The following is a 24,949-nucleotide window of genomic DNA, read 5'->3' on the forward strand; positions in this document are numbered from 1 at the left end:
ATGATTGGAGTTCAGATTTTCGCCTTTGGAATGGAATGGCAAGTATACCTCCTCTTGTGTTTGGAGTTTTCATGTTTGGAAAAGAGTGGCAGTCTTGGAAGGAGATTGAGGATTTGCACTATGGGTCAAGAATTGGCTTTCATCTTTAAAGTGAAATGGCAAGACTAGAAGGTAATTATGGTTTTAGAAGTTTTGGATGTGGTTAAAGAAGAATGGCAGGTTTGGAAGTGGGGCATGGATTTGAGGTGGTTTTGGATTTAGGCACCTGACATAATGACAGTTTTGGGCTTGGTTGGGGATATGCCCTCTCATTGGGTTTGGGTTTGGCAATTTTCATAAGTCTGTTACATGCTCAAGTGCCTCCTTCAGCTTGTTATTTGATTTTAATAAATCCCTTCTCAGTCACCAAGTTCCAAAACCTTATGTTGTTTGTATCATTTTGCAATGTTCTATTGCTGTGGGCAAAATCTCGACAGGGAAAGATTTTAGAGAATACAACGACGACAAAATGAACACTTGCAATGCCAAAATAATAGCTATGTATTATTTAAGAATAAGAAGATATAGAGATATGGGCATAAATGATAACGCGCTGAAGATTAATGTTAAAGCAATTATACACGTACAGGCAGCTTTGAACATGCAAGATAACACCAGATTCAGGTTTTTGGTCATAGATTGTCCTTGGTTCATTGATACAAATAGTTTTTACATGTTAACGAATTATTAGTGTGTCCCTTCCTAATCATACACAGTTGCTTTTGTTCCTTTATTAATTAATAATTAAATATCTATTAATCACAACTTAGGCATATAAAATTCTAAAATATTGAAGCATCAATAGAAAGCAGCATCTGCAGAGTGGAAACTTAATATTCAAAAAATGCAAGCAAGTGCGTAATGCATACAATGAAAATCAGTAGTAAATGAAATATGCTATTCTTCCCCTACCTCCACAGGTTTTAGAATTGTTCCCAAGTAATACCTTGTAATACCCATTTTACACTATTGGAATAGTCTTAATCTGCCATGTTCAATATCTCAAGTCCTAATTTTAAAAACCTTGAGATTCAGCATGAGAAGACACAGCTTACAATTGCCCTTAATTTTCTTTGAATTAGTGGAGACATAAAGATTATATAAATAAACAAGTTTTCAATGTTCGGAAATAAATGTACAGCGAGATAATATCAACAGCCATCAAGCCAATGCAAATAATTAAAACCTCTAAAATGAAAAAAATATATTGTTCTGAAAATATGTTCCCTCCCGATTGTGAATCACCAAGTTTGGTAGAAAATTTGGTAAAATAATGCTACACAATATTTTTCAAATGCCTTGTCATATTAAGACGTGATCTTGTGCTCTATCCAACCTTCCAGGTTTAGATACAATGATGATTTTTTTGTTCTTTTTATCTTTTAAAATTCTTTCTTTTACCAAGGTGGAATCCTTCATTCAGTAATGAAAATAAGCACTTGCAGATTGGCACTTGTAGACTCGTTAACCAGATATCTGACCAATGCCTGATCATAGAGGCTACATTTGCAGTCTATCAATGACAAATACATCTTGAATAGCATACTAAGATTATAACTCACCCTTCAAAAAATTATGTGAAAAGAAACTTCACAATTTACAACTTTGCTTTGCGTTCTTGTTCCAAGATGTAATTTTTCTTGTACTCCTCCAATACCTCATCATTTGTGCTGGCAGAATAAATGAATATAATATCAAAGAAAGTATCATGGTTTGATAAATCTTCATGACAAATAATAGTTAACAGAAAGAAAAAGATATTATATTTCTTATCCATCAACAATTGTCTTCACAATTTTAATCTCCTTGCTTGCAGATTCATCACATTACACAATTTCCTAAAGAACATTTGAAATATAGAGATTTTTATTGAAAGTTCATGTAAGAAGAATTCTTCTGATACAAGCTACCAAAACGTAGCATTTTATGTTGAAATTCATATAAGACAAATAAAACAAAAAAAGAGACGAATTGCAGCACAAAGAAATTAAGAATGCCTAGATATTTTACTGACATTTGTGTAACCTCAAAACACAGGCTGAATTAACAAAATGGATTGCCCTGCGTTAACATATTAGTAATAAAACTGCAGCAAAATACATCTACAGCATGCATCATTGCATTAGTCAGTGAATAAAGTCAAATTATATCCAATGCTAAAAGCAATTACACTTCTGTATGGCTAAAGAAAACCGCACAAACAAATACAGCTATCCTGCCACATGTCAGACATCAGCATGGAAGATAACATATAAATTAATAATGAAACCCTTAACGATTTTATATTATTCTTTCACATTAAACTTCATATGAAATCTATCATGCTTGTGCCTAATCCCTTGGAAAAAAATTTTAGCTCATCTTAAGTTTCATAACAGGTGGATTTCATTACCCTGTTCTGCAGAAACTGTTTAACATAGCTGTGATAAACCTTAATTAAGTTTGGTCTTGTCATCAAGCATGGCATGCTTCACAAGATAGATAGCATTGGATATACATCGCTAAATTCAGATCACCTACCATCCTTCAAAGCCATATTGTTTTACAAAATGTGCTAATAGTTGAATTGTACTCTGCTTTGTGGAGTTGCAGAATGAATAGCATCAAATAAATTTTCTATGCAAGTTGCAGATGTTAGATATAGAAAACTGCTTACACTCAAGAACCTTGTGCCTAACTTGAGAATCAGCCCCCACTGTGTTTGTTATGCAGTCCCAGGAGTCTTTCAAAATTTTAGAAGTGGTTTTCAATATATATGTCCAGCTGATTTTTGCACTTAAGACAAAAAAATACAGAGGGAAGGCAGACTAAATACTTTTTGTTTAGGATTAGGGTTATGGCATTTCAAAGTTTCAAACTATAATGAGGATTTTATTTTCTAATTTATACTCTAAAGGGTTTACTTAAAAAGCAAGGCTTCCCTTAAACTAATATGTCACCCCTCGTGCTAGAACAAATGTACTGTTTTCAGGTAATCATTTGTTTTTTAACATAAACCAGGTAAGGTTCTCATTATAAGGCAGAGAGAAGTAAAGTAAAGTAAGCTTCTTAAGTTGTTATGACTCAACAAGAGTAAAACTCAACTTCGATGGTGCTGCAAAGTGCAAAGGGCAATTCAGGTAATGTAAGGACAGGCTTTGCGGCAAGAGACACAAATTGGAAGTATCTTTCTGGTGGCTCTCACTATTTGGATAATAAACCAACAATGATGGAGAGTGGTCAAAATTCCTTTTAAAGATACAAGTATCTGCATCGGTATTAGAATATTGTAATGTTTCTTTACAGGTCATCTTAGTTGGGCTTTAGTAGATTAGGGAGACCGTAGTTTTTATTTTCGTCTTTTGTTTTCAATTGTTTCTTTTTAGAAACATCGTCTTCGTAAATCTATATAAGGAGCTTTCATCTCCTTTGTTTAATATGTTAAATTTGTGATCAGCTTTATTCAATTTACTGAATTATGTATAAGTATTCTCTCTTTTGTTGATTTATATTTAATATATATAGAGAGACCTTTTAATATATATATACTAGGATACCGATTCGTCTTAGAAGGCAGAGACTTCCACATCGGATGCAAACGGATGCGGAATGTGTCCGGAAGCCCTGCGGATGCTGGCCGGAAGCCAGACTAGCTTCCAAACACATCTAGGAGCCTGCGGCTGGCTTCCGGACGCATCTGAGAGCATCCGCGGGCCCAACAGCTGGTAAAGTGAAAAAAAACAATTAAAAACATTTTATAAGACTTAAGTTGCCAATTAAACATGTGTTGTAATTGCATTTTTAGGTTATTTTTTGCTATGAAACCCTAAAATGACCTTAAAGGTGAATATTGAAGCATTCACAACTCATTTTGGAACTTTGATTGCACCTACAGCCACTTCTCATTTGGTCTCTAGTTTTCATTGTCATTGTGAAGCCAAGTTCAGCATTTTCGAAGAGGATTGATCGAAGAGGGAGAGAGAGCTTTGTCAAAGGAGTTTAAATCATTCAAGGTAAGTGATCAATCCCATTCTTGAGTATTTTGATGAATTTTTTAGAGTTTTGATGATTTTTTTCAAGTACTTGAAGATTTTTATAAAGGTTTTTTTCAATATTTTTTTTTGAAACATATGTAGAAGCAACTTTGGGTATCTATTTTAGTAGTTTTTCCTCACTTCTTTCCACTTGTATGCATGATGTTCATAGTTGTTAGGACCTAATTAAAATTTATTTATTTTCTTACAAAATAGATTGCAAAAAACTAGGCAAGAATGGATACCGGTGGTAGTACTAGTCAAAGTTCAGTAGGGGGCCAAGGAGGGGAAGGCACTGATAATTTCAAGGTTGATATAGGTTCTCTTTTGTGGAGACATACAACACGGATATCACAAGTTTCAGGAGGTGGCTCATACTATTGGAAGTGCAATTATTATCAAAGTAACAAAGGAAAACCATTCAATAGCTCATATTCCTTTATGGGCCCTGCTAGCAAAGGATTTGGAATGTGCAAAGGCAAAAATGGTACTGGTATGACTAGTGCATAAATACTTTCATTTGTAAGAGAACAAGAAGATGCTGATGCATTGATCAATAGATCAAAAAAAAGCTACTATCAAGGTCCTTCCTCAAAGAGCAAGTTGCATACACCCACTAAACCAATTGCATCCTCCCAACACCCATTCTTAGAAGTACTTGTGCCAGAAGAGGATGAGGAAGAAGTGGAAATTTCAACCCGGAAAAGAGGCCCATTGCCCACCGCATTAAATTGAAGGCAAGAGACCACGCTGATGAAGCTATTGCACGTTGCCTCTATGCGAATGGGCTTCCTTTCAACTTGGTGAGATTGCCATATTAGAAAAAAATGGTGGCAGTGATCAAAGAATCACCAACTGACTACACAAGCCCGAGATATGAAAAGGTGCATATGACTCTATTACAACAAGAGAATATACATATAGAGAGACCTTTAACCAATCAAAAAATCTTGGAAAACTTCAGGTCTAACTAATGTGTCAGATGGTTGGAAGGATACAAGAAACCAGCCACTGATTAATGTGATTGCAGTTTCCCCCAAAGGGGCAATGTTTTTGAAGGCTATTGATTGTGAGGAGCAAGTGAAGGATTCCAACTTCATTTCTAGAATTCTCATCGAGGCCATTGAGATGGTGGGTAGTGAGAATGTGGTACAAGTGGTCACAAACTACCAAAAATTGCAAGGGAGCAAGTACTTAAGTTGAGAGTTGGTATGAGCATATTTTTTGGACCCCATGTACTGTTCACTCCCTTAACTTGATCATGCAGAGCATTGGCACTGAAGTAGAGTGGGTGAAGAAAATATACGAAGAGGGGGAGGACATACAAATGTTTGTGACCAACCACCACATGTCATAATCCATTTTTAGAACATACTCCAAATTGGAGTTGCTGAAGATAACTTAATTTTTTTAAATTACTAAGTTCTATGGTTTTGTAATTTAGTTAAAAATTAAAATTTATAATTATATTGTCAATTGACATATTATCAACTTGCTTTGGTCGCTGAGACCCATTTTGCATCTCGTACAATTGTTATGAGACGACTCCTCAAGGTAAAAGTTGCATTAAGCAAATGGTACTATAGTGAGGAGGTAGTTGGTATGCCGGGTAGAGTCGCACCATTTGCGGATGAGGAGCTTGTTGAGGGGTGTCACAAAGCTCTTACAAGACTCTTCCCACTAGAAGAAATGGATGAAAAAGTGAGGGAAGAATTTGGGTTGTTTGCTTCAAGATTAAGGCATTCTCCATTTGCACTAGAGGACCAAAATAGAATGGGAGCTATCACATGGTGGTACATGTATGGTCAACCTTTCAAGCATCTTCAACCTCTTGCAATCAAGGTCCTATCGCAAGTAAGTTTTTAATTTTGTTATGTTAATTTGTTTTAAATTTTTACGTTTACACTTGCATTCTAGAGTTTAGTGTTTCACACATTCTTTAAAATTAATTTGCTTTTCATTTGTATGTTTTGTGACAACTATCTAGGTTGCTAGTTCTTCTTCTACTGAAAGGAATTGGATACATACTCCTTTATCCATTCAATGAAGCACAAACAGTTGGCCTCCAAGAAAGCTAAGGACTTGGTCTTTGTCCACGCCAACTTGCGCATGATCATTACAAGAAAGGGGCAACAAAGCTTTGGGATGTAGCCCCTGAGTGTGCAGATTTGGATGCAACACTTCATGATCTTATTACAGTTGAGGAAGGTGATGATGATAGTGTGGCACGTGGTGCATCTAGCATAAGTGGAACCATGTTTGGTTCAAATGATCTTTCAGCAGTTGGAGATGATGTTGAGAATGTGGATTTTCTTGTGAATCCCTATGATTCAAAGTCAGACTTTGATTGATTGAGTCTTCAATCATTAACTATGTTTTTATTTTGTTGGAATTTTGAACATGACCTATTTGAACTTATTGTCTAAGACTAAACACTTATGTTGGACAAGCACATATTGATATTGATATATCATATGAATTTTGATAAAGGCTTAAGTATCATAGATTCATAGTCATACTATCAAATGATTTGTTTTTGTATATTTCTTGCATTTCTTTGCATATATTATATATATAATATATATACACACACACGTTTCCTCCTGCATCCGCATCCAAAAAAAAAAAAATCCTCGCATCCTGTATCCGCTTGATGCAGGAGCATCCAGAGGTATAAGGACAATCCTGTGTCACCCAAAAAAATGTACTTAGACTTAGTTTCTGTTTCATGTGTTTTCATTTTTGGATACCCATTTGGGTCAAATAAAGGTTCCAACTCTCACAGTTCCACTATCAGTGAGCTAGAAAATCCCAAAAAAATAGGAGCATGTAATTGGGCCATCATTTTGGTGAACTAGAAGGTGAAAATTGGCTAGATGAATGTAATTGTGATTTAAAGCATTCCAGAAAAAGAATCAGGTCAAAAGGCCCCACGGTTTGAAAGTTATTACAATTTTCTGAGTTTTGGAGACCTCCTAAGAATGCTTCAAAGTCAGGTTAGGGGCATTAAATGACCTTGAAAAGGGCCGAAAAATGGGGGACGAGCGAAGCTTGTCCATAGGGCTATAGAGCGCTTCGAGAGCTTTCCGAAAATGTAAACGATTCATCAATCGGAGCTATGGTTCAAAAGTTATGCCTCCCGGAAGTTCGGTTACCGTTTCTGGATTCTTCTAGATTTGCACCGACTTCTAACGCAGCTTCTGGAACCTTCTATTTGGTCAGTGGATGCCTACTAGCACTTTCTAGAATGTATTCCTAGTCCTTAACCCTCCGGGGTCTATTTAAGGAGATTCCTGGCATTGTAAAAGGCAGTTCGAAGTGGAGTTTGAGAGGAGGTACTGACAGGAGAAATTATCTCTAGATTTATGCTATTGTAAGCCCTTAGGGCATGTTTTGAAGTTTATTTTCTCTATACTGTTTGTACTAGCTTATTTTTCTCAGTGAATATAATTTCCCCTTTTCTGTTGTGTCCATTCTGTTCTTGGGTTGTGTCCCCATCACCGCTTCCAGAATCAGCATCCGAATCAATAACTTTGTATATATATATATATATATATATATATATATATATATATATATATATATATATATGGATTTCAAAATATTTGTTATCAAATTTATGTTAAGGAAATTGATTTGCTGCACTATGATAACAATCTTGTCTTTGTCCGAATTGACTGTACAAATCAGAGATTATATATAGCTTGTTTCTGTTATGGTTGTAGCTTCAGTGGGATTGATTCAATCTAAGATACATTATTGTTATTGGCAAATCATCATTTCCTATATATACTTATCCATGTTAAATAATATATATTATTGCATATAATATATTTTTTATTATATATATAATTTTATTTTTTATTTTTTTGGTTATACATATTATCATTTTTGTTAATATATTATTAATTAATGATGATTAAACCATAGACATGTCTCTTCATGAGACATGTCTCTTCTCTCTCATATTTATATGGGATTCAAATCTGCATTTGGAACACATCTATAACTATGGCAATGTTAGTTCATTTGCAACGATCTTGATAATTCAACATGGTATTAGAGCTAGGTTGAAAAAGATATGTATAGAAAATTATTTGCCAAATTTTAGAACGATTGATAAAATGTAGCATTAATATTCAAAAAAATTTAGATGTTGCAAATACCGTTGCTGATGAATATGGATGCATACACTACATGAAAGAAATAGATATATGTCTTGAGAGAGTGATAAGAAGATATTGAGAGAAGCCAATCATGAGTTGCAAAGGATTATCAAATCGGTTGGATGGAAATATCCATGTTAACCATCGCTAAATAGAGATAATTGTTCAAGGGATATATACTTGACAATGAATTTTTTTAAATTCTTGATCAACTATTCAAAGTGCCCCACCGTAGTCGTGAGATACATCATACCAAAACACCCTTTTAAAAAAGAAAAAAAAAAGTGACATTTTAAAGAATATTGGAACCCATGACTAGTCATTCTTTTGTTCAAAGAACATCAGACCAATCGCAACATGATGAAAACAATATTTCTATAAGGGAGGTATCTCGTATGTAGTAAGTTTGAGAACTCCTTAGTTCAAAACGAGTAGTGTATCAATCATGAGAGAATGGGTACCAGAATTGAATAGTAGATCTATAATAAGTGGCGATCATTTTTGTCAAGCCCATATGAATAACATGTGATGATAAAATTATCATACTCAATCATACAAAAATTCAAGATATTAAGTGAACAACCTACAAAAAATGTGAAGGGGTCTTTACAGTGAATACAAAATGCCAAATCTAGCTTTATAAGAGTCAATTTGCCACAAAATTTTAAGCCATTGTTCGATAAATACAAAATGATCACTATTTACAAGTGGTTTGTGGCAGAAGAAAAAATATTTATCAGAATTGTATTAATATCATATGACATTTCAATAAGGAGGGTCGAGGCATCCCTCTGATATCTCTGAATAAAGAAAAAGAGTGTTAAATAGTCATTCTTGAGGGAGAGTATTTGGAGACCAATCAAAGATTTTGGTTTATATTTTTCTAGAGGTGAAAGATTACAGCAGCACGAGACTTTCAATCTACAACTTAACCGGGCATGAATCTATATGCAATATCAAAGTCAATGATTCTTTCATTGCATTGCAACAAGCAGTAATTCATTTCTTAATATAAACTCAACTCGATGCAGTACACAGTAATTTCTCTCTTTAATCTGAGTGAATATTGAAGATTCAATTTATAGTGGATTGAAGCACTACATCACCAGAGACTTCGATAGTTAGATAGGTTGAAATAACATGGGAATAAATGGAAGAAATAATGAATCTAAACATTGTTGAGCATGTTAACTTTGGACTTTGACGACTAGCTCATCAAATGAAGGGTTCATACACCACATAGAGGGGAATAAACCGATGCACGGTAGTCAAAAGACTAAAGAGTAGTAAGAAGATTCCCTATATTAAAAGAAGAAAATATATGCAATTTAATTTTTGGAAGGAATAAAGATAAACTAATGTGGATGGATATAAGAAGTATATGAATTTATTTTGTTTTACGTGAATTTATGGTATTTTATTTATAGACTTATTTATGTTATATTTATTTATATAGAGAGATGTAAAATTTCACAAATAATATATATGGTGATTATATATATATATATTGGTGTGTGTCACTAATCAGAAAATAATATGTTGAAAATACAGATTTAAGTTAGATCTATATTATATTGAAATGATCTTATTATACAGAATTATTATCCTTGGGTATTACAGTAGTCTCTTTCTTATTTCTATACAAGCTATAAACCTTGATCTTTTCCTCCGAGAATGTTATTGCAGAAAAGGGAGATTTAGATTCAAATTCAGAGAGAGCCTGACATTTTATTAGAGGCAATCTTGAAAGAGAGGGAGCAGATAGAAGATGTGATTCAGTCAACCTTCAAAGATCTCGGTCATATTCATTGAGAGCGAGTAAACCATGTTGAGATGGATTCTCCAGTGATCAATAATTGTAGCAGTCAAGAGGATTGTGATTCATGAATATGCCTCGCGACTATGCAATTTTAATGGGCCTACCCCCTGTGTACATCATGAGGAAGTGACGACTTCCAAATGATACCACTCGTATTTGTAGAAATTATTGAAAGGAGACAATTATTCTAAGTGCTTGGTGAATATCTTGCATCTCAACATTCTGAAGGCCATTACTCAAAGAGTATTTGGTGAATATCATATATTGTTATTCTGGGGACCAATACTCAAATGTGATATCAAAATGGTGAATATCATACGCTAATGAAGCTTGCAATCTAATACTAAAAAGAAAACTTGGACACTAGGATTTCTAGTGTGCATGTATGCGTGATAATTCTCTCACCATGGAGTTATACTGATATGACATAGAGGTTGATATCATTCATGCAAAATTGTCTCTCATTGGATTAAAAACTCCATAAAACAGAATCAATCGGAATCTTACATTGTGGGGAGGAGTGATAATCAATGTTCCATTCTCATTTGAACCATCTTTAGAGGTGATATGTCAAAGAAGGGACACTATCAAAGTTCAAACTTGTTTCATTCTCAAATGTCTATGAACCATCATGTGCAAATAAGCATTCTTATCTTTTACATTTATCTACTCATTGCAGTCTCTCTCCTATTTGTAATTCTATACATGCTATAAGAGTTATTTGCCTTGATTTTTGTTTTCCTTTATGTGTAGGGATGATCTTGCAGGAAAAGCGGGCTGGTACTTTACACATGCTACCAAATATTGTGTAGACTCAAACTTATGGTAGTAACTCGAAAGAAGTTGTGATCTAGAATTTAATAGTCATCTGATGATCTGGCTGGTTAAAGTGAGGCTCAAGAAGTGAATATCTTTGATGATTGAGATAATGAGTATCCTTTCATATCAAGAGGGAGTTCAATACTTCATCAAGAGACAACCTTATACAAGGAGCTTAGAAGATTGATACTTAGACGGAGTCTAACATGTGTATGACTACATGATTGTGATGGGCCTACTCATGTGTACATCACGAGGAAGAAATAACTTCTCACCTAAAGGTTGAAAGATTAATATCAGATTCATAGGGAATCCGACAGGCATTGATGGGCAAAGAGTCTCAACGGGAGTAACTATAGGACCTGACTTCTGAAGATCATTGTTTAGAGGGAGAATTTTTGAGGTACAATCCTTTGTGAAAGATATCTTCTCTATGAGGGAGAAGTTCTAAGTGAAATTCATTGTAAAATATTCTTCTCCGTGAGAGAGAATTGAGGTGAAAGCCCTTGTACCACCCTCTGACTTGGTTCATGGTGGTTACTATTTCGCATATGATATCTAATGAAAGGTGACGATCTTTCGTTGACATATATTAACAGAAGGTAACCATTGTAAGGTGACGATCTTATACATGGTAGGCCTGTTATCATGACAGACTTCATTAAGTTGTTCCATAATGCTGGAAGTTATGATAATGAACGTATCATGATCAGACTTCATTATGTTGTTGTCCCAGAGTGTCAGAGATCATGATAGAGACCATGACATTGTGATTTCTTGTTATGCTATTGTCCCTGAGTGTCGAAAATCAGATAACTCATATTATTCATATCCTTCAAGGATATAACATATTCTTTTGGTAGGCATCAAGAATTTGATGCCAATGTACATACCAAAAGAATATACATATGATGAACATCATATGATTGATATTTCTTGTTGAATCATACTTATGATTATATTGAAAGATAATATCTAAGTTGATAGATTTATGTTGATATCCATAAATATGTCATTCCAAGAATATCATACTAAGATGATATCTCTTCATATACTTAAGAGAATAATGTGTTCTACAAATCCTCCCTAGCTAAGAGGGAGTGTTAAGGTTGTAGCTTCAGTCGAACTGATTCGATCTAAGATACATTATTGTTATTGGTAAATCATCATTTCCTATATATACTTATCCATGTTAAATAATATATATTATTGTATATTATATACATATATATAGTTATACATATTATCATTTTTGTTAATATATTATTAATTAATGATGATTAAACCATAGACATGTCTCATGATGAGAAATGTCTCCTCTCATTTATATGGGATTCAAATCTGCATTTGGAACACATCTATAACTATGGCAATGTTAGTACATTTGCAATGATTCTAATAATTCAATAGTTTTGATTAAGTAGTATTTTACTGCCAAATACTGATAGATTCTTTCACAATGAAATTGACAAACCAGAAATGCTTGCGATTATATTCGTTGTACTGTTGCAGATGAGTCGCTCATAATTCATTGCAGGTGTATTGCACACATACTTGTTGGAGATATATGTTTTACTGTTATATGTTCTAAATTGTAGAAGACTTTCGACCGACTACTTACCAAAGACTAGAGATTATTAAACAATGATGTATTCGATATTTTATTTGCAGGTTCAGATGCTCGTATTATGAGTCAGAGGAGACACAAGGTGTCTGACTAGTCACATAGGTTAGCTGTGAACGAAGAGATGCATCTCATCATGGATGTGGATCCACGTCGGTACCAAGATGCCCCCTTGCACAAATGACAATTTAACATATGTAAAGTAGTCGATCAACATTAGTTTGACAGTCAGTCCTTTTAATGTTCGATTATTATTGTATAAAGATTTTAGCAAATGTTAAATTTTATATATATATATATGATTTCATTTAATTATTTATACAATAATAATATATAACAACATTTGTATGACAAAAAATAATGTATGTTGTCTTCATTGTCACTACGATTAGGGCTTCTACACCTGTTGTGCCCGCTATCTCTTCTCAGGCTACCTCTTCTCAGGCTACTTTGTCGCTGCTATCTGTTGGTGGATCTGTGGTGTCCATGATTTGCGGTGAAAAAGTGGGCCCTTTGCCCCTGCTTGGCCCTGTTCCTTCCGGCATTTTTGCTGCCCCTTTGGCCACTGCTTCTGGGGTCCTTGTTGTTCATTCGGCCGCAGATTCTCTAGCGGCTTCTCAGGCTGCTACTACTAGCAGCGTTAGGTTAGGAGGGCCTCCCCTTCCAAAATCTTCTCGCAGATTCAACAAGAGTTATGCTCATCCTGCTAAGTATGCTTCTACCGACCCTCCAAGAGCTGAAGCTCATCCCATTTCCTATGCCAAGACCTCACCTATGGTGGTTTGTGGCTCTAACGTGGTCGAAAATATTGATTGCTACCAACATTGTGGATTGGTGGGTCGATTTGCAGGTCTTTGGCCTTCTCTCTTGGATCTTCAGAGTTGGGTAACTAGTTGGAAACCCCTTGTCTTTGGGGATTTTGACCTTTACCCTCTTGCTAAGTGTTTCTTTATAGTTGTCTTTTCTTCTTCTCAAGATCGAGATCTTATTGTGAGCAAGATGTGGGTTTGGGGGGATCATTCCCTTTCTGCCAAACCTTGGACAACTTTTTTCAACCCCCTTACTAAACCACTTAATGTGCATTTGACATGGGTTCGCCTTCCTAATCTCCCATTGCACTTCTAGGAGATGTCTTGCTATGAGGTTGTTGGGAACTCCATTGGGCAGCTCTTCAAGGTTGATGATACTACAGTAACCTTGGGCCTTGCTACTTTAGCTCATATTTTGGTTGACTTGGACTTATCTCAGCCACTTCATGGTGATGTGGTGCTCATGGTTGGGGATCAGTCATGGACACAAGTGCTAGATTATGAGGGCCTCCCCTTCCACTATCAACGCTACTTTGCTATTGGTCATTTAGCTTCGAATTGTGCTCATCTACACTGCAAAGTTGTTGCTACTTGGTGCAAGGTTGCTTGTTCCAACCATTTGACTGTTCATGTTGATGACTCGCTCTTGGAGTCCTCCTCTGATGTCTCCCATACTACTAATGATGATGTTACCCCTGCGGATGTCTTGTTGTGGCGCATGTTGCTGTTCATAATCAAGCTGCTATGGTTGCTTCAACCGCTCTTCCAAGCCTTCCTACTGTTGCCACCAACTCTGCTTGTGCTTGAACCTCTAGCTTGGCAGGCATTTCAGCTCCCTCTTCTTCGTGGCCTTGCACCCTGGTCCTGCTAATGTGGCTCAACTTCTTCAACACTCGCGTGGTTGTGTTGTCGACTACCCTTTTGATGTCTCCTTTGTTGGGGATCCTAAGGATTGTGTCACTTGGACAGTTGTTCAAAAGAAAAAAAGGAACTCATGCCCTCCTTCTCTTGTGTTGAGTTTGGCCCTTTCTTGTGGGCTTCTCCTTTGTGTCCTCACCCACCTTCACTTCCGGTGTGAGTTTGTTTTCTATCAGCACCCCTTGTGCTGACTATGTACGGCTTTTGTGTTGTTCTTCGCTTGTTTGTTAGGCCTTGAATTTGTATGTGCTTTGCACCATGGGCCATAACCCTCTTGTTGCTTATTTTTTCAAAAACATAACATAATATATTGAAATTTTTATTATAAAATATTTCATAAATATATTTGTATTTTTAATACATTTTATCTGACTAAATTATTACATTAACACTCCCTCTTAATGAACAAGGATAAACACATGATTATTACACCATTGGTAATATTCGGAATGGCAAAACTTAAAGAAATCTTTGATCAAAAGAATTCCACCACTTTGATATCACATTCGATATCATGAGTATTGGCCTTCAGAATATCAACATATGATATTCACTAAGTACTTTGGGCAATGGTCTACAGAATATCAACATATGATATTCACCAAGTATTCAATGAGGTTTGATATCACATATGATATCATGAGTATTGGTCTCAAGAATATCAACACATGATATTCACCAAATACAATTTGAGTAATGGCTTTTGAAATGTCAAGATGCAAGATGTTCACCAAGTACTGTGAGTAATGGCTTTCTAAACATCAAGTCGCATGATATTCACTAAGTACTCTATGGGATGGCCTCCTAAACATCAATTTGCATAACATTCACCATTTACTCAAAAGTGTTTATAAGGTATGTAATGTGTACCATATAAACATCCACTGTGCAAAGTACAATCGGTCATGATTTGCATAGACATTGTAAGATATCTATCATAATAGAAAGTTCAGTTATTGTAAGATCGTCGCCTTTCAATAACTTTTGCAAATACAAGTGATGATAATTTGGAAGTCGTCACTTCCTCATGATGTACACAAGAGGTAGGCCCATTAAAATTATAGTCACTCACAAGGACTTTTGAACTCCCTCTGAATATCAATCATATAAGCTCTTCATTAAAGACTGCCTTCGAAGAAGTGGTAGATTCCCTCTTCCTGCAATAACATTCTCGAAGAAAAAGATCAAAGCACATAACTCTTATAGTATGTATTGAAATACAAACAAATAAATGCGATTTTAATGTTAGATTTATATATAAAAAGTATATTACAATAATTTGGTATTCTGAGACTCCATCTCAAAAATTGTAATCATGCCAAGTTTACTTCGAAAGCGTTTCACATTTATTATGCAGTTTGATGAAGATGATAAGGAAATAGAGAACTCCCTTTTAATACAATATTTCACACGTGTTATGGATATTTTGAAGTTATTTAGAATAAACACCTCTCTAAAGCTATGTTTGAATTGTTAACTTTGGCAAAGGATGCTTGATGTTTCAATCTATCAAGGCATTGAAATGCTAAGTGACCATAGTTGTCACATCTAAAGCACTGCATTTTAGAGTAATCTATATGTTTCCTTTTCCCTTTGAATTTAGGTTTCTTCCGTTTATCAACTTGAGTTATGAGAATCTGAATATCACCTCCACCAGAAGTATCACCTTGAGACATTAACATGCACTCCTCTTGAATGCAATCAGCCTTTAGTTGAGCAAGTTTAGGAAGCTTGGATCGAGAACAAACTCCTTGTCTAAAAAATTTCCATGATAGTGGCAGTCCTTTTAGTGCTATCATGGTTAATTCTTTGTCATCATAGATGTGACCAATTGTAGAGAGTTGGTTCCTTAGTTCTGTCATCCTCATGAAATATAAAGCAATGGATTCTCCTTTATTCATCTTAATGTTGGAGAGTTTGTCTTTCAATGTGAGAACTTTGGTTGTTTTGTTTACCTCAAATATTTTTTCAAGTGCTTTGAACATTTCATTTGTTGAATCTAGCATTGTAATGAGAGGAAGTAGATGATCCTTCACCCCGTCCACTAGTAATTTCATTGCCTTAGTATTGTCTTTTTCCCATCTAGTCAATTCATCACTCCCTTTGGGTGATGGGTCTAAGTTTTCAATAAACTGTTTTAGATCTTACTCCTTCTAGATCAACATTATTTGCAACTTCCAAGGTACAAAATTTAAATCACCTTTGAATTTGTCTTCTAGTCTCATACCATTCACCATTTTAAAGGATGTGGGATTTAAGAATATTTGTGTGTATTGGATAAATAAATCTGATCAAGATCGTCTCTTAGACCCGCTCTGATACCTTATTAAATTTGTGATCAGATTTATTCAATTTGCTAAATTATGTATAAGTATTCTTGAACCCTTTTGTTGATTTATATTTTAATACATGTATAGAGACCTCTATATATATATATATATATATAGAGAGAGAGAGAGAGAGAGATATGGACTTCAAAATATTTGTTACCAAAATTTATGTTAATAATATCGATTCATTGCACTATGATAACAGTCTTGTCTCTGTCTGAACTGACTGTACAAGTCAGAGATTAATACAACTTGCTTTGGCTGAGTAAGTAGTATTTTATTGCCGGATCCCAATAGGTTGTTTCACAATGAAATTGACCTACCGGAAATGCTTGAGATTGTATTTGTTGTTGTGTTGCAGATGAGCCGCTCATATATTCATTGCAGGTGTACTACACATATACTTGTTGGAGATATATGTTTTAATGTTATATATTCTTTATTGCAGAAGACTGTAGACCAACTAGTTACCAAAGACTAGAGACTATTAAACAATAATGTGTACGATATTTTATTTGCAGGTTCGAACACTAATATTTCATGAGTCGGAGGAGACGCGACATAACTGAATAGTCATGTTGGTTAGCCGTGAACGAAGAGATGCATCTCGTCATCAATGTGTATCCACGTCGGCACCAAGATGCGCCCTTGCACATACAACAATTTCATATATGTAAAGTAGTCGGTCAACATCATTTGTTTTGATGATTGATTATTATTGTATAAGGATTTTAGCATATATCCAATTATATATATATATGATTTCATTTAATTATTTATACAATAATAATAATAACATAACTATTACAAAGTAATTAGTAAAAGACTTGCTTGATATAAACAAAGAGTGAGAGGTCAATATATACAAAAGAATGAACAATGTTTCCTTGGGAAACAATTGTAAAGAATAGAAACATTCTACTCTAGCTAATAGAAAACTAACAGATAACCACAGGCTAACTAAATATTAGAAACATTCTAATATTTACAATAGATTACTAATAGATAACCATTAAAAAATAATAGAAGCTATATATTATCGTAATACCCTCCCTTAATGGTTAATCTATCCACAACACCAAGCTATCCTCTGAATTGGACAAACTTATCAGGACCAAGAGGCTTGGTGAGAATGTCTGCAGTATAATCTACTGTAGGAACATATTGCAAATCTATTGTCCCATCTTCAACCAATGGTCATATGTAGTGACACTGAACATGCACATGCTTGGTTTGTTCTTGGAAGACTAGATTCCGTACTAATTTGATAATGCCTTCATTATCAAAAAAGTGGTCGGTCCTGCTGTTGACATCTGCATATCCCCAAGCATTTGACAAAGATAAACAACTTCAAAATTGGCCTTAACAATCCCTCTATATTCAGCCTCTGGAGAGGAGAGAGAAACTACCTGTTGCTTCTTACTAGTTCATGTGATGGCACCGGATCCCAAATTGAACACATATCCAGAAGTTGACTTTCTATCGTCAATAGAGCATGCCCAATCTAAATCGGTGAACCCACTGAGTCTAGGATTAGAACTTTGAGAGTAAAGAAGTCCATAATCCCATAATTTGTAGTGCCCTTCACATAACAAAGCACACGCTCTGTTTCCATCCAATGGTCAGCCTTGGGAGCTGTCATAAAGCGTAACATGTAGCTAACAACAAAGCTGATATCAGGCCTAGTAGCAGTGAGGTAGATGAGGTTGCCTACTAGTTGCCTATATGTACTATCATCAACGGTTGGAGAATCAGACTTGGCTAATAATTTGAGACCTTTCTCCATGGGTGTAGATGTAGGCTTGCAATCCTGCATATGGAATTTTTCTCATAGAGCCCTGGCATATTTGGACTAAGAGATGAATATACCAGAAGACTGTTGCCAAACGTCAACACCTAAGCAATAATGCCTGAGCCCAAGGTCAGTGATATCAAAAGACGCATAAATTCTATTTGATTCCCTGAATCAAAGATGTCGAATTGCCAGTGATGATCAAATTATACACATAAATAACCAAAAGGATGATGTCACTATCAGTAGTCTTGATGTACAAATTTGAGTCTGAAGAACTCCTCTAGAAGCCTTGATCACTGAGGTATGATCAATTTACATGTACCATGCCCTAGGGGCCTGGTTCAAGCCTTAGAGAACTTTCACTAATCTGAGAACCCAATGTTCTTTACCAGCAATCTTGAAACTAGGAGGGTATGTCATGTTGACCTCTTCTTGTAGATCATCATTCAGGAAAGCACTCGTGACATCCATCTGATGGGCCTTTCGGCCAAACTGTATTGCCAGGGCTAGGACAAATCTGATTGTGCTCACCTTTGCAATAAGACCAAAGGTCTCCTCATAATCAATGCTTGGCGCTGAGAAAAGCCCTTTGCAACTAAACGAGTTTTGCACTTATCCAAAGTACCATCAAATTTGTATTTGATTATTTAAACCCATTTGCAACCAATGGGTTTCTTCCCTAGTGAAGATCAAAAAGGACCTAAGTGTTATTCTTTAGCAAGCTCTAGTGTTCAGATGTCATGGCCTGTTCCCATTCTGAAATCCCTTTAGCCCTAGAATATGTTTGAAGTTCAAACACACTGTGAATGTTGGCCATAAGAGCAAAATAACTGACTCTGTAGGTTTGCTCTTTTTCCGAACAATTCTCTCATCAATGAGCTCATCATCTCGAAGATCGCCAAGTGTCTTAGCCCACCACTTAGGCCGAAGAGGAGAATGACTAACATTAGTTTCAAGAAAAGCTCTATGATCAGGTTCCTCATCAAAAGAATCTGGATCAAACTCAGATAAAGCATCTACAAATCTAGGTGATCATGCAGGAGACGTTGGAGGTGTCTGTACAGGGATCACTGGTATAACTGGAGCTTCACAAGGTGTTGGAGCCCTCCCATGAGGTGGACCTAATGAAATCCTAGCTCCCAAATCATGAGCCTTCATAGGCTGGTATATTGGATCAGGAACAGGAGAGACAGACATGAATGGTCCTCACTACTCATCAAAGACTACATCACGACTATACAGGAGACGAGATGTCTTAGTGTCGATCAAGCGGTAGGCTTTGTGAAGACTACTGTATCCAACAAGCATGAGTTTCTAACTCTTGGCATCCAACTTGGTGCATGACTTATCAAGGATCCAAACAAAAGCAAGAAAGCCAAAAGCCTTCAAGCGCCTGATTCCACGCTTGCAACCTGACCAAGTCTCTTCTAGAGTCTTACCTTTGACCACCATTGTAGGTGACAAGTTCAAAAGATAAACTACAGTGTTAACTGCTTCTGCCCAAAACTTCTTCGAAACATGTCTGTGTTCAAGCATGGATCAAGCCATCTCGGTTATTGTTCTATTCCGATGTTCAAGTACACTATGCTATTGTGGTGTGTTAACTGGCGTTTGATGCCATGAGTATCCGAGAAGTTAGAGAAATCATTAGAACAAAATCCCCCCCATTATCTGACCTAAGAGTAATAATAAGTTTCCCGAACTCTTTTTCAACTAAAGGTTTAAAGTTTAAACTTTTGAAATACAGTAAATGCATTTTATTTCTTTTTAAGAAAATACACCCACATTTTTATACTGAAATCATCAACAAATAACAAAAAATACCCAGACCTAAGAACAAGAGTGGTCATGGGGCCGTAGATATTAGCATGAACAAGCTGAAGTACCTAAGAAGCTCGCCATGAATTGGCACAGGTGAAAGGTGGGCAATGTTGCTTCCCAACCTGGCATGCATCACAAACTCCAAGTTGTTGAGTCTGGATCTCTGGAAAACCAAAGACAAGCTCTTTTCGAGCAAGCTGAGAAAGATAATGCACATTTAATTGTCCATACCGTTGATGCCAAAGTGTGCTAACAGAACACTGCCAAGCAGCCATAGCCAAGTCTCGAGAATCACCAGAAACAGTAAGTCAGAAACGACCATGATCCTCAAGACCCACTGCAACAATACACTGAGTTGCCCTATCAGTGATGGTACATTCATGTGAACTAAAGGTGACTTCCAACTGTGGAGTGTCGAAACAACTGACTAACTGAGAGTAGATTTAGTTCTATCCTTGGAACGTAGTAAACATTGAGAAAATGAGAATCCTCACAGTAGACTGAATCTAAATGTTGCCTGTCAACAACGGTGTACTCTTCTCTGCCACCAAAAATAACAAAATCTAAACAAAGCTATAAGGTTGGTAGTCAGTGAACCAGTCTTTGCAATGGGTGACTTGACAAGAGGCACCTAAATCAATGTACCAGGCAGTCGACTTCACATGATCTGCAGGTCTTTAGCCATGAAGGCATAAAAGGTAGATTATGTCTGCTTAGTGTGCTCTGCACTGTTCACTTTGGGCTGCGAACCTAATTCCTTAGACTAGGTGGCTAGGTGTTTCCAACATTCAACATTCATGTGACCATACTTGTGGCAATAGTTGCATTGAATGTTCTTTTTCTTGGAGCCTTCTGAAGTTGTAGTAGAGGAATTTTGTTGAGGCTTGCCTTTATCCTTCTAAACGGATTTAACAACGAAGGCTTTCTCTATGAAGGCTTTAGTAGAACCTGCTACAGAACTATTGTTTCCACCAATATTGCCGAAGTAGAAGGGTGCAGAGAACAATGAACTTCAGATCAACACTAGTAGAAGTGATGTTGAGTGTCTCGATAAAATACTTATAGGACTTGAGAAAACTTTTGAGGGTTATGACCACAACATCCTCTTCCTCCATCTTGCGTCCAATGGCAAGCAATTGATGACGGGTTTTTTGAATTCTATTCAGGTGTTCCTCGAGCAATTTCTGCTCATCCATGATAATAGAAAACAAAGTGTTCTTGAGAAAGCTCTTTTTTTGTCTGAAGTCTCATGAGGTTTCTTGAGATGCTCCCATATCTCGGCAACTGTTTTGCCAGATGGAATTTGAGGAAGCTGATCATAAGCTAAGGATAATTTGAGAAGCATCACCACCTCCCGATTATTTAGTTCCCATGTATCTTGATTAGTACCAGCTACAGTCGAGCGCTTTGTAACACCGAGAACAATTTGATCAATATTCCGATATTCAAAGATTCTTAGTATTTGTTGCTTTCATGTGCCATTATTTTGACCATTGAATTTTGAATTGCCCTTGAGCAGAATATTAGTCAAAGATGTCATAGCACGTTTTTCAGTTAAAATGTGTGAAGGCACGTACTTCAAGGAAAAAAATGGAAGACCTAGAAAAATTGAAGGGGTACACAAAAGAGAGCTCAAAAAATTCAGAATGAATGTGTTGTCAATTTCTAGATTTGTTGGCTTGAAATTTGAGGCACAAAAATCGAAGTACCCAAAAAAACGAACAACCCAATTGAGCTCTAAAAAAATATTGATCCAAAATACAAAAAATTAGGGTTTCGAACAAAAATGGGCCTAGCGGGAAAAAAGCTTGAAAAAAAATGACATCTTTAGCAAAGAAAAATGGCCGATTTTGGACAAGCAGAGGGTTTGGAAATCTTAGACGACGTCAAATACTGCAAATAATGGCCACAAACAAACTACATATCCCGTCCAAAGATGTTGCATGACAATCAGGCGCGGTTTTAAGAAACAATGCAGGAAAAAACAACTTGAAATCGCATCACAGGAACAACGATTGGCAGGAAGGCCACGTTTTTTTGTTTGTAGAGTTTGATACCAAACACATGGATTTGTTGTCAGGAAAAAGCAATCAAACGAGGAAAAATCGCCTAAAACCCTAGATAGGGTCTTCAAAAAATGACGTTATATTGCCCATGAATTTGCCAAAAAAGGTAATCTCGAGAAGATTTTAAAAAATAATTTCCAAAGAGAAATTATAAATTTTTCGAAAAAAATAGCTCTAATACCATATTATGAAGTAACTGGTAAAAAACTTGCTTGATATTAACAAAGACTGAGAGGAATATATACAAAAGAATGACTGATGTTTCCTTAGGAAACGATTGTAAAGAGTAGAAACATTCTAATCTAGCTAATAGAAAACTAACAGATAACTACAAGCTAACTAAGTACTAGAAACATTCTAATATTTTCAATAGATTACATGTAGATAACCATTAAATAATAATAGATAATAATAGAAGCTATCTATTATCGTAATAATAGCATAATGTATTGAAATTTTCGAAGAAAACTATTTCATAAATATATTTGTATTTTCAATACATTTTATCCAACTAAATTATTACATTAACATAATACATCGATTTACCATAACATGGCATCAAAGCGGAGCATGAGCTCATAATATGGCAATAGCTTTCATATTATAGAAGCAATAGCTCATGAGATTAGAAACATTCTAATATTTTCAATAGATTACATATAGATAACCATTAAATAATAATAGATAATAATAGAAGCTATCTATTATCGTAATAATAGCATAATATATTGAAATTTTCAAAGAAAACTATTTCATAAATATATTTGTATTTTCAATACATTTTATCCAACTGAATTATTACATTAACATAATACATTGATTTACCATAACATGGCATCAAAGCGGAGCATGAGCTCATAATATAGCAATAGCTACAAGCCCTTGTGATAGGGAGGTTCAAAATTTGAATCACACGAATTGCACTCAAGCTAGATAGTGTATGTTGGGCACTGTAGCTGGAAGGAATCGTCATTCAACATAAGTACATGGTTAAAAATCACAAGAACAACACTTGGAGTTAACTGACATAAGCTATGCATGCAAGTCAGAATGAGTCATGATTCAACATAATGGTCAAGGGAGTCAGAAGGAATCGTTGACCAGGGAAGTGCCCCATGCTAAATAGTTGTTGATGAGATGAGAATAACAGAGTTAATGCGATCCAGCCGTCAAACCCTTACTCGGCTAGAAGTGCTAGCAAACCTTGTGCCAAACCTACATTGGGTGAGTGTCTCTTGCGCCCCTCGGGCTCAATGTCCCCATTGGGCTTTCATGCTCATGGGTCTAGGGTGTTGGTTTCAAGGGATGAAGTCCCCCAGATTTGTGGCCTCACTGGTATAGAGCTCCAATGAAACACAATATCAGTTTGCGAGCGGAAAAAAAATGGTATCAAAGCGGGTTAATGGGCTTTCATAAAATTTGCTAAGCTTTTTAATAAAAAATCAAGCCTCTTCTGATCTGAAATGTCTTTGCAAAATTAAGTTTTCCAATTTTTTAAAATAAAAATCGTTGGAGATATTTTGTGAAAATTGTATGGTTCATCTTTGAAGATTTTTGCTAACAATTGCAAGCCTAGTCGAGGGTTTTGATCTCATGATTTCTTGGTTTGAGCAAAAGTCTCTAATTTCCGAAGGTTGCATGTTTGTTGTCTATTTTCTTTTTGTGAATTGCATGTTGTTTGCATACGTTGTTTACCACATGAAGTCTTGTGTTTTGCCACGTGAAGGTTTCTCTCATGAGTTTCATAATTATTTCTGTTGAAAACAATTTGATGGGTTTTCACAATTGTTTCTCTTTAAACAAATTCTAATGAGTTTTCATAATTTTTTCTCTCCAAAAATTTTGATTCTATAATTCAGCAAATTGCAAGAGATTCCTTTGTGGTCTTTTACCCTTTTTTTCTTAAAAATAAAAAGAAACAATGATCTGTAATCTTAGGTTTGGCCATCTCTTCTTAAAAAATCTGACTTTTTGTAGTTTGTTTTGGGGCATCGTGCTCTTCCGCAAAAATTTGGAGGGTTTGTCAAATTTTCTTCAAATTTGTGGCAATTGTTCTCAGTATGTCTCTAACTACAGGGAGGGACAGCTTTGATATCCAAAATTAGGTTGGACATTTTGTGAGGATTTCTAGTTAGAAGTCTTACAGATTTTAGAAGGTTAATGGCGGACTCATCTCACTGGTAGAGTCAATGACAGGCTCCAATCTCTTGTTATAGAAAATTCTAAAGAAGGGAGCAGCCTTCTCTATTTTTTTCTGGATGGATTTTGGCTACTCTCGGTCGTTGACATTCTGCAGTTCCAGGGAGGGAGGGTCTTAACAGCATCAGGATGTTCTAAAGAATTTATGACCACAAGACATGAACAATCTTCTACATGGTAGTTAGACAATGACCATTAAGGGATGGTATTAGAATATTGTAATATTTCTTTAATGGCCATATTAGTTAGCCTTTAGTTTATTAGGTTGGTTTTATTTTCGTCTTTACTTCATGATTGTTTCTTTTAGAAACATCATAAACATCATCTTTGTAAATCTATGCAAAAAGCTTTCATCTCTTCTGTTTAATACAACATTGATTTGTTGTAACAGTCAACTGGATATGAAGACAGCATAACAAAAGAACATTCATAAATAGTTATAAATGCAATCATCAAGGACTCCTGTCAAAATTAGCAGCTCAAATAGATGTTATTAGAAGGTAACAAAATGTAATAACCTGCAAAAAAAAA

The 24,949-nt window shown here is 35.6% G+C and overlaps 1 protein-coding gene across 1 annotated transcript in view; it reads right to left on the reverse strand.

Moving 5' to 3' along the window:
• Nucleotides 1-1,218: 1,218 nt before the first annotated feature.
• LOC149541282 (Cytochrome c oxidase biogenesis protein Cmc1-like protein) overlaps nt 1,219-24,949 on the reverse strand; it is a 112,318-nt gene continuing 88,587 nt past the window's right edge. The window contains exon 3 of the mRNA XM_089796561.1: nt 1,219-1,709. Within this exon, the coding sequence (XP_089652687.1) occupies nt 1,637-1,709 (73 nt within the window). The 3' untranslated portion in view covers nt 1,219-1,636. The remainder of the gene's footprint in view (nt 1,710-24,949) is intronic.

This window comes from Cupressus sempervirens, chromosome 8 (genome assembly GCF_028749045.1).
Source record: "Cupressus sempervirens isolate cs-2001-9-10 chromosome 8, ASM2874904v1, whole genome shotgun sequence".
Lineage (NCBI taxonomy): Eukaryota > Viridiplantae > Streptophyta > Pinopsida > Cupressales > Cupressaceae > Cupressus > Cupressus sempervirens.